The sequence below is a fragment of the Equus caballus genome, chromosome 1, assembly GCF_041296265.1.
Source record: "Equus caballus isolate H_3958 breed thoroughbred chromosome 1, TB-T2T, whole genome shotgun sequence".
Classification (NCBI taxonomy): domain Eukaryota; kingdom Metazoa; phylum Chordata; class Mammalia; order Perissodactyla; family Equidae; genus Equus; species Equus caballus.
In genome coordinates this window covers 108,858,628-108,873,637 of record NC_091684.1, presented here as the reverse complement: position 1 = coordinate 108,873,637, position 15,010 = coordinate 108,858,628, and the positions used below count along the sequence as shown (strand labels likewise).

Here is a 15,010-nt window from a genome sequence, read left to right as displayed (position 1 = left end):
TAATTGGTAGCCCCCTCACCTCTGTCCCGTTCAGTCAGTTGTCGTCCTAGTGAGATCCTAGTACGTATCCAGCTGCTAAACGCTGAAGAACCGCTTTCAGTGTCACGCTCATTTTGAGTAATAAAAAGGTGTTCCTGGAATCTCAGCTAAGCTGTAGCCAAAGGAGTGATAATACTCATTTTTCCCTTTCTGCTTCTTGTTCTTCTGCATCAGTAAAATTATTAATAATCGCTTAGCTGCCACTAAATGGCTTCTGCTTTTTTAGCATTAATAGGATTCAGAAATGTCATATCCCTAAGCTGTGTATGTTGTATTCTTTTCTTGGATAATGTATTTCACAACTTCAAAAAAAAAAAAGACACTTTTTTTATTTGTCTAGGAGGTGAGAAGGAAGAGGGAGACGATGGCCAAGACCTCAGGAGGACAGAGTCGGATAGTGGTCTGAAAAAGGTATTTCTGTTTAAAATACACTGAGACCTTCTTGGTGCTTCCCTCTGAGTCCAAGTTGATCTTGTTTTGGATGTCTGAGTTGCTGTTTTTATTTCGTACTTTACTTGAAGAGGCAAGGACATTTTTACACAAACATAGTTAATAGTTGCGTTTCTCGGCCATTTGGCCTCTGTGGCTCAGAACACTGTGTGTACGTTCATGGCTCTGCCACAGCCCTGGCAGGACCAGTCTCATTAGGAGGTTTCTTTAAATGCCTCAAACCGACCTGAACCCATAACAAGGCTTCCGTACCAGCTTAGCCTCAAATTGTCATCACCCTGCCATGGGAGTCTGAGGGAGAGAGGGAAATGGGTAGCCACCGCATCATGGAGACACACAGGAAATATAATGTCTGCCTCAGGACCTTTTTATTTTAAATGCATGTTTTTTGTTTTGTAGGGTGGAAATGCCAACCTGGTATTTATGCTTAAAAGAAACAATGAGGTAAGGACATTATGAGCTGTTTAGAAGAACATGATCTTGTTGTAATTGCTGGTTAGGAATACTCACTTTTGTGCTGTCGTAACACACTGCCTCCTGGCTGTGATCTGTGCGTGAGCAGCAGTTGTCAGTTCCTTTCGCCTTGCCTTGTCCCCGCCCCAGCGCCTCAGGGGCTCTGCCGGAGTGCTGCCTGCTCTGCTGGCCTCTGCCTCTGTCCTGGAGAAGCCGCTTGCTTTCTCCAAGCATGCGCTGTGAAGCCCCTTCGGTGGTTTCTTTCTGTCCAAGTGCACTGAGGAGAATTTGTAGCCACTTGTAACACAAGCCTGGCGCCAAAGCCACAAGGCTGGAACAGGGCAGATTAATTTGTGGCTCACTCTGCATAGTAATTTCTTGCCCTCGAGGATTCAAGTTGAGTTTTCTTCTTTGAGCACTGCTTTTTGCTCAGTGTGGGTGTCACTCTAAAAGTTACCCGGCGTCCTCCTGGTTCGAGAGAGATTCAGCTGCGCGTCTTCCTCCCCCTCCTTCCGCGAGCTCCGCTTGTCCTGAGGGACACCTGCACTGCGTCCCTCAACTGCCCCTCTCCTGCTTCTTCAGGAATCCTCTTCGAGCTTCCTGCCACCTCCTGACTCTGAGCCTGAGCCTCGTGTGTGAGCAGACGGGGCGGTAGTGGCTTTTTAGGGGGTACCTCTTAGGATGCTCTTTGTATTTCTTCTTGCTTTTAACATAATATCTTAAATCCCCAAGGAGCTTTGTTTTGACATTTTTAATTAAGAGAACCTTTGCCTTTTTCCCCCTCAAACTCGGAAGGATACTGTTTTCTGGTTGTTGGTACAAAGTCTAAACAGTGTGGTATCCTGAAGGAGTCCCGTTAAATGAAATAAACCTGCGCTCGCGCAGACCTGCTCTGGATCTGCTGTGTGAAATTAGCTCTTAGTTGACTTTCCCACTTGGCGAAATTTACATTTAAATTTCCCTTCTATTTAGTGAGAAGAGTCAGGCAAGAAATAGTACAAGACCAGTGTTTCTCAGGCATTCCCAGCAGGGGTTATACACTCTGGATGCGCTATGGATGCTTGGCAGTCAGCTGGTCTTCTGTGATTTCCCTCTCTTTCTGTTTATTAAGAATAAGCTTAAATGAGGGGTGAAAGTATTCTCAGAAGAGCTAAGCCTGATAATTAAGTTTTCTGTGTTTTGTCTTAAGTATTATACAAGGAATACACGTTCATGGTAGAAACTTTGAAAGATGTCTAATAATGTAAAAAAGGAAAAAAATAAGTAAAGATAATCCCACCACTGAGAAATAACTACTGTTAAATATTTGATGTTTATATTTCCAGCCTTTTTTCTGTAACGTATATTTATATGTCTGTTTGTGTGACTATGAATAGTATAAAAATAGTTTTATACAATTTGTATCAGTACTTCCTGGAGCTTTGTGTCCTGCTTTTTTCTCTTAACATACGTCAGAAGCATTTCCCCAGGCCATATTTCATATTTGTACAAACCTGCTCTTTAACAACTGCATGTTATGATGTTGTCTACCATAATGTATTTAATCTTTCCAGTGGTTCTTTCTCCACTTTTTTGCTTTTGAAATGATGCAGCCAAGAGCATCCATGTACACACATTGATTATTTCCTCAAGATGCCAAACTGCCCTCTAGAAAGAAAGCTGTGCCATTTCACGTGTTACATAAATGCCCATTGGTATTTCTTCTTTCATAAATTGCTGGTTTGTGTTCCTAACCTGTTTTTCTACTAGGGTACTTCATTTCTTTTCTTACTGATCTCTGAGAGTCATTTTTATTTTTACTTATTTTTTCTAATTATTTTATTGAGGTCATAGCAGTTTATAACATTGTGAGTTTCAGGTGTACATTATTATTCATCAGTTTCTGTATAGTCTGCATCGCGCTCACCACAATAGTCTAATTTTTATCCATCACCATACATATGTGCCCCTTACCCCTTTCGCCCACCTCCCAACCCTCTTCCCCTCTGGTAACCACTAGTCTGTTCTTTGAGAGCGTTTTTTAAATCAAAGATTTTTCCGTTTGACTTTCTGTTGAGTTTGTCCTTTGCCTTCTAATTTTATATTTTACATAGTGGAAGTTGATGTGTGTGCGTGTGGGGTTTCTTGGATCGCTTCTGTCTTTGAAAACCCTTTCCTGGTTCAAGATCAGAAAACATTCTCATATTTTCTCATAGCCCTTTTATGGTTCTTTTTTTACACTTAATATTTCATCTGTTTGAATGTTTTTTGTGTGAACCAGCCCCAGCTTAATTTTTTCCAAAGATTTAGCCAATTTCTCCGAACGATTTGTTGAATATTCTTTCCTTCCCCATTGATATACTAATTCCTGTGGTTCGCTTCTGGGTTTCCTCTTCTGTTACACTGAGATATATGCCATTTTGTGCCACTTTGAGTAACTGGAGCTTTAGAATACATTTGAACGTGTGCTGATGTCCCTCCTGCTCTCGCGGGTGTTTTGTTTGTTTGATGCTGTTTGTTTTTCTTGGTGGCTGGTACCTGCGTATTCTCTTGGGTGCTTTCAGTATGAAAATATTTCACGCAAATGCGAGCACCTCATGTGTGTTCAGGAGGCTGAGTTGTCGGGTGACACGTGGTGTGGTGGGTTCTGAGGCTCAGTCCTGAGGTGACGTCTCCACTGTGTTCCTTTGGCAGCAGGTCGTCCAGAGCGTCGTCCATCTCCACGAGCTCCTCAGCTCCTTGCAGGTGCGTGCCTTTCGCTTTCATCCCTTCACTTACTTGTTTCCAGAAAACAGTGAAGAGGGTATTGTTGGCCTGGATCTTGGCAGTTTGCAGGTTGCTTATGGGTAAATGGGGCCCTCAGTCTGGAGAAGTCAGGCTGCCATATGAGAAAGGTTACAAGACGCCGTGGCTAGAGCATCCTCTCCTTCTGAGACTGGAATGGCTGAGCAGATGGGAGGCTGCGGGAGCTGTTGACGGCAGCACCACAAGGACAGAGGGTGCTACCAGGCACTGGGAGCATCATTTCAGTCTGGAAAGGGCTTTTACGTGATTCCGAGGTTCCATATGCCATAGCTCTGTGTGGTATTTGGATAGAATGGCCTTCCCAAAACAGCTGTTTAGTACTTTCTGGGAATTATCCTTAAATTCTGCTCACTTCTTTTCTTGAGGATCTAACCAATCCAATTCCTGCTTCTCCCCACCTCCAAAATATACACACTCCCCGCTACAGGCAATGTCAACAGCATGTGGCCAAGTTTAACCAAAAACCGAGAGTTCCTGCACCATTGACATTCCCACATACTAACCACAGGGGTCATCCTGGAGCATTTTCACCAGAACAGCTTAAAAATGAGGAGAGGGGTCCGCCCATGATGTAATGGTTAAGTTCGGGGTACTCTGCTTCCGTTGCCCAGGTTCGGATCCCAGGCATGGACCTATGCTACTGGTCAGCCATGCTGTGGTGGCATCCCACATACAAAAGAGAGGGAGATTGGCACAGATGTTAGCTCAGGGCGAATCTTCCTCAGCAAAAAAAAAGGGAGTTGGTAGTCTGTCACAGTGACTCGTTCCCCCCAGCACAGGGTCAGGAGGGCTCTTGAGGTTCGCTGTCCTCGGGACAGAGCTGCATTTCTCCCTCGCCGTGTCTCCCTCAGGGTGTGGTGTTGCAGCAGGACAGCTACATCGAGGACCAGAAGCTGATGCTGAGCGAGAGGGCGCTGGCGCGCAGCCTGTCGCGGCCCAGCTCGCTGGTGGAACAGGAGAAGCAGCGCAGCCTGGAGAAGCAGCGCCAGGACCTGGCCAACCTGCAGCGGCAGCAGGCGCAGCACGCGGAGGAGCGGCGGCGGCGCGAGCGCGAGTGGGAGGCCCGCGAGCGGGCGCTGCAGGAGCGCGAGGCGCGGCTGGCGCAGCGCGAGGAGGCGCTGCAGCGGGGCCAGCGCGACCTGGAGCGCGAGCGCACCGAGCTGCAGCAGCGCAAGGGCGCCTACCAGGGAGACCTGGAGCGCCTGCGCGCTGCCCAGAGGCAGCTCGAGAGGGAGCAGGAGCAGCTGAGGCGCGACGCCGAGCGCCCGCGGCCGCCGGAGCGGGACGTTGGCCAGGTACGCGGGGAGGCAGAGAAGGGCTTCCCGTTCCCACGGTCACCGCCAGGTGGCCGCTGGCACAGGGAGGAGCCCTGTGTGCTGAGCACCAGCGGAAAGTGGGCAGAGACACAAAGGCTGCTTTGCAGAGTCTTTTTTGCGCTGAAAGGGGGCAGGTGGGGAAGTGAGCATCTCTTTTTGCATCTCTGAGAGGCTGAGAAGGGAGAAGCTGGGATTTTGGGGCGAAGTCAGCAGGCGCTTGTTGCCGACTGGCACTTCCCTCCGCCACCCTGGGCTGGGCTGGGGGAGCCTCGGCGTGTCTGAGAGGGTCAGCCAGGCGGGGTTCAGGAGCACCCCCGCTGCTCTGCGCCACCTAAGAAATCGAATGGTACCCGCCTAAAGGAACCCGTATCCAGAGGGGGAGGCTCGCAGAGGAGAAAGGCCCCCCGGAGCGGGAGCGCTGCGCTCGCTGGACGGCAGTGAACGGCACTGGCACCCGCGTTACGGAAACAACCTGGGGTGGGCTCGGGGCGGCAGTGACCGAGCTGTCCCAGCAGAGGGGTGGGAGGCGGCCACTCTTGGTGGAGAGCGGTTCCTGCGGGGACCGCAGATGTCCGGGCTGGCTTGATCCCTGACCTGTCTTGCTTCCACGGATGAAACCTTTCTTATCTGTAGCTGCTCACTTAGATGGGAAGGCTTCCAGGTTTCCAGCGCGCTCACTCCAAGTTTATTTCAGCGACACTCCGTGGTTATTGTGCAACACCGACACTTGTGGCAGATGGACAGCCCGGGTGCACACAGAGCCACGTGTCTGTTGATACTCATAACATGTTGCTATTTGTTTGACTGGCTGACCTCGACCATGAAAGAAAATTAAGCTGACATCTTCCGAAGGGGGGCACTTGAGCTTCCTACGGAGGTTTTCATGTGTATGGCGGGGAATGCAAATGGCCCTGCTTTGCTTTTTATGACGCGAGGAAGGCTTCCACCCCCGCCCCAATAAAACCCACGGGGCTTCCACAAAGCAGGGTTCCCAGGCACAGGGAGGGCACAGGCCAGACTGACGGGCTTTCCCTTTCTGTCCTTGGTTTAGCCTTTCACTAGGGTCTTGGTGTGAGGTGCACCCACCTGCTCACCTGAGCTGGCTTCTGTAATCTCTTAGCCCTGAAATACGTGTCTGCGTCCCTGTGTCAGTCAGTCCTCAGATACCAGCTCCCCTGTGTCTTCAGGACAGGGAGCACTTCTCTCGGCTGCCTCATCCAGGGAGCTGTTAATTCTTGATGATGCTGAGGTTAAGTGCAGGTAATAAAAATATGAATGGTATCAAAGGCCACATTTTCAACACTTTCATAGATACCACTTGGGGGTCAGTCAATAAGCTGAGACGTTCTGAATCTTTTAACAAAGAATGGTGTAGAGTCCCAGGTAGCAGGCGTGCCCCAGGCTGACCCACGCAGTTGCTCTCAGCCGGCATTCATGGAGTGCGCACCGGGATGCTGCCGGCCTCGAAGTCAAAACCCCTTCTCTTGCACATGTGCAGGTTTCGCATCAACACTCGAAGCTGCTGAGGATCCCATCCTTCTTGCCCAACCCTGAGGAGTGCCCCTTGCCGTCTGCGCCTTCCATAGCCAAATCAGGGTCATTGGACTCAGAACTCTCAGTGTCCCCAAAAAGGAACAGCATCTCTCGGACACCCAAAGATAAGGGGCCTTTTCATATACTGAGTTCCACCAGCCAAACAAGCAAAGTACCAGAGGGTCCGAGCCAGACGCCAGCGGCCAGCTCCAGCTGCAGCTCCACCCGCCTGTTTGGGTTGGCGAAGCCAAAGGACAAGAAGGACAAGAAGAAGAAGAGCAAAGGGGGCCGCTCACAGCCCGGCGGTGAGTCCCACCCCTGGGTCTCGCTGTGGCCGAGCTGTCCCCGCACCCTGCACAGTGGGCAGATTGTAGTGGCCCCGGGGGGTAACGACAGGTGCCCCCTCAGCTGGGAAAGCTGAGTTGTCGTGCTTCTGCCAAACCCACCTGCTCTGCCCGCAAAGGACCGTGGGAACTTACACTGAGAACACCAGTGAACGAGCGTGAGGGCCCATTCTCTGTGTGCACGTGCATGCAAAGGAGCAGAGCCTTCGTTTTTCAGGCGTTCATTGTCTAGTTGAGTAGCTGAAACTCTACTCAGTGGAGCATCACGGTCGTCCCTGCCTTTCTGGGCCAGGCCTGTAACTGGTGACAGTGACTGGTGCTTGGTGAGCATTTTCCAAGATCTGATTTAACCCTCGAAGTGACTGTGAAGTAGGGGACACGAACCAGAGAGATGAAGTGATGTGCTCACTGTCACAGCTCGTGAGTCGGTCACTGAACAGGGCTCCCACTTAGGCCCTGCTTTCCCCCGAATCTTTCTCTGTCCCTCGTCACTAGGAGTGCTCTCTCCCTTCTGTGTGGGAGGTTAGAGAAAAATTTCTGTTTGCAGCCTGCTTATAAACAGAAAGTCCAGCGCTCCTGTCAGGCTCACGGGAGCAGCAGGTAGCGAAGGCTGTCGCTGAGGTCGTCGTGCAGCGTGCGGGGAGCCGATTGCCCGCCGGCCCCAGCCGTCCACCTGCATCCCCAGAAACTTGTGTTTGGGGAAAAAGGGAGGGAATTCAATGAAAAGAGCAGTTTTTTTCTGAATTTCATTTTCCTCTTTGGTTGCTCATGTTCCAGATGGCCCTGCGTCGGAAGGACCTGTGGAGGGGGAAGAGATCTTCTGCTGACCTCCCCGTGCTGAGGCAGCGCCACCTGTCCCAGCCCGCGGTTCCTGGCCCGCCCCCCTGCTGCTCCTGTGTGCGTGCTCTTCCATCGGACGCCCCCGCTCTCCAGCGTCCGGTCCTCCTGCGCTGCCCCAGGTCCTTGACCCGAGGAACAGACGGTCTTGAGTGTCAGGGTGGGGAAGAGGCCCAGGATTGGTGGCTGCCGGCGACTCGCGTGCTGGGGCCGACCCTACTGAGGATGTTACACTGAAAGTAGTGGCCCAAGAAGTCCAGGAGATGGTTTTTGACATGTCAGGAATTCCTAAAGGCCAAAAGAGTGTTTCCCAATGAGATCTGACACTCTGCCTGCCTTTGATTTGGGGGACACAACCAAAACTCAATCAGCAGGTCGTTCAGCCTTGATCTGTGTACATAGACAGTAGCCCATCTGCATGGACACGTGGGGTACGCCGGAACGATGTACAGTCTGTCCGGCGCTGCGCAGGGAGCGTGCGGGCACTTGGGGTCGCACCCACGTCCTCCAGAGCTGTCCCCCTGTAAACCCACCGTGCACGCCTCGCCCCTCCTGCATGTGTTTCTCATTCTATTTTAGAAGGGATGACAAACATTTGTGAAAACCAGTTGAGAGAAGGCTTGATGTGCTGAAAACGTGTGTTACCTGTACCTCCTTAATTTTGGCATTTCAGTCACTAAAAAAAAAGCATCTAAGTTCATCATCAAATCCAGAAGAAATCATATGCTGGCTTTCCAAGATGTTTGCCCATGTATTTCAGGCACAGGTGAAGTAGAGAGGCCGCTTCCCTGTGACCCCTGTGGTGTGACACTTTCTGGTTGTCACTGACCAGAAGGGGCCACAGCCTTCTGGCAGTATTCCTGAGACCTCACGTGGCTCCCAGGGAGCCGCTCCTGCTGCCCTCCCTGTTGGGAGAGAGGGGCCCTGTGGGCGCTGTGCCGCTAGTGCCGCCTGCTTCTCCCGCAGCGAGGTTGTCCCACCCCTCGGCCAGGACAGCTGGCCCAGCAGCAGGTGCAGGTGCAGGTGTTCACCCTCTGCCTGGTGATTCCCACCAGGACAGGCAGAGGAGAGCTGGCCGAAGGGGTGGCTTGGAAGGTTCTTCTGGGTCAGGAGGCCTTGACAAAATGTGATTCCTTAAAAAATGTTTCCAGTCTAAAGGTTGTTGGTTATTCTGCTCTCCCCCTCGCAGGGGCCACGGATGCTGCCTGTGTTCTCTTTCTCTTCTCTCTCTTTTCCTTTTCCCTCTGCGTTCTGATCGGTTGGCTCGAGGCTCGTCCCCAGCAGGCAGGGGCAGGGCAGGCCCCATTGGCGATGCTTCCCTCTGAAGCTGTACACCTGCCACACTTGTCGCTCTCCCTGCGGGCAGACCCTGGAAGATTCTGTGCTTTACATGTGGCCTTTCATTCTTGCTCTTTGCCCCTCAGGAGCATGGGTCTTTGGACATACTTTTTAAAAAACAAACAAAAAAATCTGTAACTTGGTGCTTGTTGATGAGTTGCAAGCTGGCCTTGCAGATGGAGATATTTATCTTTCAGTTTATTTGAAAGAGGTCTGGTTTAAAATTTTTAGCTTAGATTTGTTTTATTTATTTTGTGTATGTGTGTGTGTGCGTGCGTGTGTGTTTGAAGGGCGAACACACAAAGCCCAACGGTTTCAGCTCTCTGATCAGTGCAGGAAGCGAGGAGCAGCCAGCCCCACTCACCCCTCGGTATTTGTCCAAGTGTCTTGAAGGCCCAGGAGAGAAGAAGGGTTGGGGAAGGGGTCCGTCTCCTTTGCTCCTCCCGCACCCCCCATCCTTTGATTGAGGGATGTCCTCTTCCTTGCCTGAGAGTTAAGAAACTTGTCCCTGTGAGCTACTCTCACCTGTGTTTGTCGTGGAGATTTCTTACCCTTCAGAAACAGGCTAAGAACCAGCTGATGTTGTCTTGCACCTGGTGGGCCCCCCAGAGACCCCAAACAGCAGGAAGTCCAGCCGCTCCCTCCACCGATCCGTGCAGCTCCGAGGTACAGCTGTGCCTGCCATGGTTTTCCTCAGGTCCGCATGCAGCCCGGCTCTCTGTCCTTGTCACTCGCCCAAGTCCCCCTCTGTGGCTGCATGTCCCACAGAGAGCGCTCTGCTGGCAGGGCAGGGAGCTGAGAGTGAGGCCCTGCGTGCTGCTTCCTCCGTGTCGCTGGAGGCCAGGCCACCTGTTCTGGGCTTGAGACAAGGAGGGTCAGTGCTAGTGAGACCTGCTCCCGCTCCCGCTCATCACAAGAGTGCTGTGACGCGGCGTCTCTGTTCACTGCTGCATAGTGGGATTCCAGTTTAAAGTGTCCTTTTCTCCCAGCCAGCTGTGACGTCTGAGTCGCTTTGGTGGTTTCAGTGGTAGTTTGTGAAAGTGGAGGTTTCACCTCTGCCCACTGACTTAAAATGGTTTGGTCAGGTTCTGGTTGGACAAGTCTAGAATCAGCGCATCAGAAGGTAGTCTGCCTCCGCCCCAGCTGCCCCACTTCATCCAGAATATTCTGCATGCAGAAGAGACCCGCTTACCAAGACGGGGCTTTAGTGCCTGGGCCGTCTGCCCCCTTTGCAGCTGAACTCGGGGATTTATTGTCACGCGCAGGGAGCTGCCTGCGATTGTGCTGCGTGTGCTCTTGCTTTTGACCTTGAGAACCACTCTGGTTACTGAGTCTGCAGCCCTGTCTGGGTTTCTTTCCTGTGAGAAGGGGTTGTCTTCTAGGGTGACTGAGTCAGTTCCCCACAGTGTCCCCACGCTCGGAGGCCGTGCCTCTCCGTCAAGCTCAAGAAATCACATGCCTGGCGTTGCGTTTTAAGTTTTGGGCGACAGACGGAGACACCATCCGGAGTCCCCAGATTTCCAGAATCTAACGATTTTCCTGGAAGGAGGCTGGCTGCATCTTCTCTCAAAACTTCTATCATCTCAATCGTCGTCATCCCAGTTGGGTGACGTGTGCACTTTAAATGCTTTCATTGGTTGGCTTCAATTTTGAGACAATCAACAGTGTTAACTGTTTTCTTCTTTGAAAATGGAGAGGGTTAAAAACATGCGAATTGCCATAATTCAATCTTTGCCAACATTCCATCCTCTATCCCCACAAGAGCTGTCTGTGGGGAAGAAATCCTTATCAAGATTTTTTTCGAAAAGGTACGAATCTTACCTTTTTTCCTCTTAATGTCTCAGGGTAATACCACTAAAAGTTGTCCCTTGCTAATTTTCTCCCTTGTCTCTTGTCTTCCCAAGCCCCTAGTGTTAGTAGTAGCAAGCACGAAGTTCTAAGACCCTTGGGGCTGGTTGTACCTTTATGTGGGGGGGTGGGTGTTGGTGTGTCAGGGTCTAATGAACTAGGCTCCACCTTAAATGAAAGGTTGGACCAGAACCTTAGAGGCCAGAACATGAGCAGAAGTTGCTGTTCACAGACGTCCTCCATATTGCCTCCTTTCGTCTCGAAGGTTCTTTTCCCATAGCCAGGTTTTTCTTCCCCGGGGTTTAGTATTTTCATTGGAGCTGTGGTTTACTCCATTGTTGATGAGCGGCCGTTGTGCCCTGAGGACAGCCAAGCCCTGGGAGGGCTTTAGAGAGACAGTCCTGGTGAGTGGGCTTCAGTGGCCATAGTGAGGATGGCCTGGAGGGGACCCCAGATGCTGCAAAAGCGTATTGACCCGCCCCCCCCCCCAATTCGTGGACACCCTTCGAATGTGGGAGCCCGGAAGTGACCCTTCAGGTTAAACAGTAGCAGTGGCTGACAGACGTGCCCACGGCCCTGGGGGTCGGACCCAGCCCGGCACTGTTGCCCTCTTGCATCCTCAGAGACCAGGAAGAGGGCAAAGACTTTGTTTTGGTTTGGTTCTTCATTTTCCTTTCGATGTAGCATAACATTCCTAGTTCACCAGCGCATTGGAACCCGCTGCCTGCTGGCCAGGTTTTAAAATGAAAAGTATTTTAATGCTGCCATAAAAGGAAAAAAAAAAAAAGGAAGGGGAAAAAACAAAGGCTTCTTTCCATGTACTCATCTAATTTAATTTGTCAAAAGATTGACAGGCCTTGAATTCCTTCTCCATCTCGCTAAGGTTTAAAGACGGGCAAACCCTGTGGGCTAAAGTGTCTGCTGCCACCGAACATGACGACCCGCCCCAGACCCCGGGCTGAGCCGGCCTGGGCTGGGGGCTCCCCCACTTCACCCCCTCTGCCTTTCAGCCACTGACAGGACGGGCAGCGCCGACGGGGACCGCCCGAGCTCGGCTCGCCCGTGGTGACGGTTTCGCCTGGGGTTTCCCGAGTGTCACTCAGCCCGTGGCCGGCACATGCGCGGGGGACGCCAGGCTGTGCAGGAGGGTCGTTTCCCTCCGCCTGTACCTCTGCTCCCATTCGTTATTTTCAAATGCTATATGAACATTTCTGTGCTAAATTCTATTAAATAAAAAGGGGTTAAAACCCAGAGGCTGTATATTAATTTGTAATTATGTATAAAGTAAAGCAGTTTTAAACTGTAAAGATTTTTTTCAGTGTGTTTTCTGGAATTTTGCCACAACATACTGGCTTTGTATTTTATTTATCTTCCTTTCTAGTTACTGCTTCAGACTCTTGTAAAGTCCCCCTCGACCCTTTCAAAAAAATAAATGTCCTTTAAGTCTCGATTGTGGCTGTGACGTATTCCTGTCCCTGTGGGCGTCCCAGTGAGAGTCCCAAGATCCTCGGGGGTCCTGGTCAAGGGGGTGCCCCTCCCCAGCTGTCAGGAGCGCCTTCTCCCCCAGGCAGCCTGATTTCTGCACCTCTGGGACTGGGAGCCGGGAGCGGGGTCCTGGAGCGCCGAGCAGCTCCCTGGGGACTCCCGCTCTTTCCTGGAGCCGGGGCCCAAAACCCAAAGGTGTCAAGAGTCAAAGCTATTTCCAGCTGAATCAGTGTGGCAGGAAAGTGTCCTTTGTTGTAGAGTGTACCACATCAAGAAGATTCATGTTAGTTTGCCTTTCTTGGCCAACTATCTTCACCCCATCCTACCCGCAAACAAGGGCAGTTGCCACAAACTAATTGGGAAGGAAAATGCTATTTGCATGTAGCTCCACAGGGATTTACTGGGCCGGCTCTCAGGGCGCGGGCTCTCCCTCCGAGAAATGGCTGAAATGCACAGTAGGAGCTGTCGCTGCCCCTGCCTGCAGGAGCCTGCAGTGCCTCTGTCGCCTCTGAGCCTGAGCCCGCCGTCCCTCCGAGAGGGCCCTGTGCCCAGCCAGACAGGGAAGGGCCGCGTGGAAGCAGAGAACGTGGGCTCCGCTGCCCAGAGCTCCCTGTTCCTCCCCACCCGACCGCTGAGGAGGAGAAAGTCTTGCCAGGATGCCGGCTGTCTTCCCTCTCTCCATGAACCTGGCAGAGCACAGATTGCTTAAGTCTTTTGTAGCCCTGGCAATAGCTCCCTCTGACAGGCCAGTGAAACACTGGTCCCTTCTCACTCCTTGCTGCCCTTGGCTGTCACCACTCTTCCTGCAGGCCCCCACCCCCAAGTCGCCCGTCCCACGGAGCCACCCTCAGCAGGGCAGGGAGAGTAGTTCCCATGGCCTCGCTCCTCCACTCGCCACTGTCGTTGGGTCTGAGCCAGGGATGGGCTGGCTAGGAGGCGAGCAGAGGGAGGCGGTTCTGCTCTTCCTTCCGGAACAGCAGAGGCGCACAGCACACAGAGCTCCAATCCTGGCCGGCCGTTCAGCAGGGCTGGGGGCTCGTCGCAACCTGCTCTGAGGGAAACTGCTCTGCCCAGAGCCTCTGCCCAGCGCGGCCTGGCCACTGAGTGGCCACAGTGGCCACTTCCTGTTTGAGAGTCCCCCACCCGTGAGGGATGAGTGGCAGGTGTAGGAGAGGAAGACAATTCCTCTACCCTCTGGGTCCTCCTTGCTGGGCTACGAATTAAATTGACATGAGACACAATAACAGGAGAAAAATCCAAGTTTAATAACGTATACATGGGAGAAACCCAGGAAAACTAAGCAACTCACCAAAATGGCCAAAGCTGCCACCTTAAATCCCGTCTTCAGCTAAAGACAAAGGAGGATGTTGGGGGGGGGGTCGTTTGGGTCTTCAAAGTGGAGGAAGGCAACTCACATGGAGACGGAAAAGCAAATGTTTGGTAGACAGAACTTTGATAAGAGAGGGCTTAGCAAGGACCCTCGCAGTCTACCAGATACCCAGGGTTATCTGTGGTGGTTGGCCTGTCCTGGGACAGGTCTTCTATCTTAAGTTCTTTTAGGGAGTTGGGGGGAAGGTCAAAGTTCTTTCAGAGTCTTTTGTTCTTAAAAGTAATCAAGGCTGAGGTCTGCAGCGAAGCCCCTGCCCAGAAAGGGAGTGTGGCAACTAGTGCAACAGGACAGAAGTCTGAGTCCAACACAGGGAGAAAACTGGGAAGCCGGAGAGTCCAGACCAGAGCATGCAGGGGACGGAAGAAATGCAGCGAACGGGTTCTATTTCCTTGGAAGCAGTAACAGAGGCAGAACTGAGGTGAGCTGAGCTGCAGAGCGTCAGAAATAACCTTGGGGGGCCAGTCACCTCATCGCTGGTGCAGCCTCAGGCCCGGATGGCGCCTTCAAAGCAAGAAGAACCGCCCCCCCCCACCGCCGCCCTGCCCCCCACAGCTCCTTTTCTTGGATTCTTAGGAGATTCTTTTTTCCTTAAAATTGCTGCCATTTCTTCAGGGGCCTCAGGGCACCACCAGAAGGTCACCCAGAGGGTAGTGGAGCAGTCCATTTGGGTACTGCTCTGCCACCCCCGTGGGGTTACTGAGACGCGTCCCTAGTGGGAAAGAGGGTCAGAGCTTGGGCGGAGTCGCTGTGCGCCCCAGATTTGGAGAATGTGGGTCACAGGCCCCGCCGGCCTCCCCGCCCCCTCAGAAGTCTCCAGCTGCATCTGGTATCCAAGTTACAACTCCACCGTCCCCAGGCCCCCTCTGGCCTCCTTCTTTCATATGGTAATTGCTCGCTCCACACAGCCATAAATAGTCCCACTGAAGTTTGGGCCGCTCCTCCCTCCAGTCGCCTTTGTGAAGCTTTCCTCCATCCTGGGAAACGGTATCTGAACCCCGGGATAGGGGGAGGGGAGAGGGACCCAGGAGGGCCTCTGTGGGAGAACTGACTTGGGGCTGCGGGAATGGCATGACTGGCTCCTTAGAACAGACCAGCCGAGAGCCAGGCCTGCTTTTTTCTCCCTCCCTGTTACCCCTTCCCTTTGAGGGTCCCTGAACTTCCCTCCCACCCCCAGCTGCGGAGTTGGAGCTGGG

The 15,010-nt window shown here is 52.3% G+C and overlaps 1 protein-coding gene across 23 annotated transcripts in view; it reads left to right on the top strand.

Moving 5' to 3' along the window:
- AKAP13 (A-kinase anchoring protein 13) overlaps positions 1-12,390 on the top strand; it is a 322,766-nt gene extending 310,376 nt beyond the window's left edge. For 22 of the 23 annotated variants that reach the window (XM_070267042.1, XM_070267036.1, XM_070267054.1 and 19 more), the window contains 6 exons: positions 380-450; positions 889-933; positions 3,616-3,666; positions 4,578-5,021; positions 6,541-6,880; positions 7,697-12,390. In XM_070267042.1, coding sequence (XP_070123143.1) covers positions 380-450; positions 889-933; positions 3,616-3,666; positions 4,578-5,021; positions 6,541-6,880; positions 7,697-7,746 — 1,001 coding nt within the window. In that variant the 3' untranslated portion in view covers positions 7,747-12,390. The remainder of the gene's footprint in view (positions 1-379; positions 451-888; positions 934-3,615; positions 3,667-4,577; positions 5,022-6,540; positions 6,881-7,696) is intronic. The other variant, XM_070267023.1, reaches the window with a different exon arrangement.
- The last annotated feature ends 2,620 nt before the right edge of the window (positions 12,391-15,010 follow it).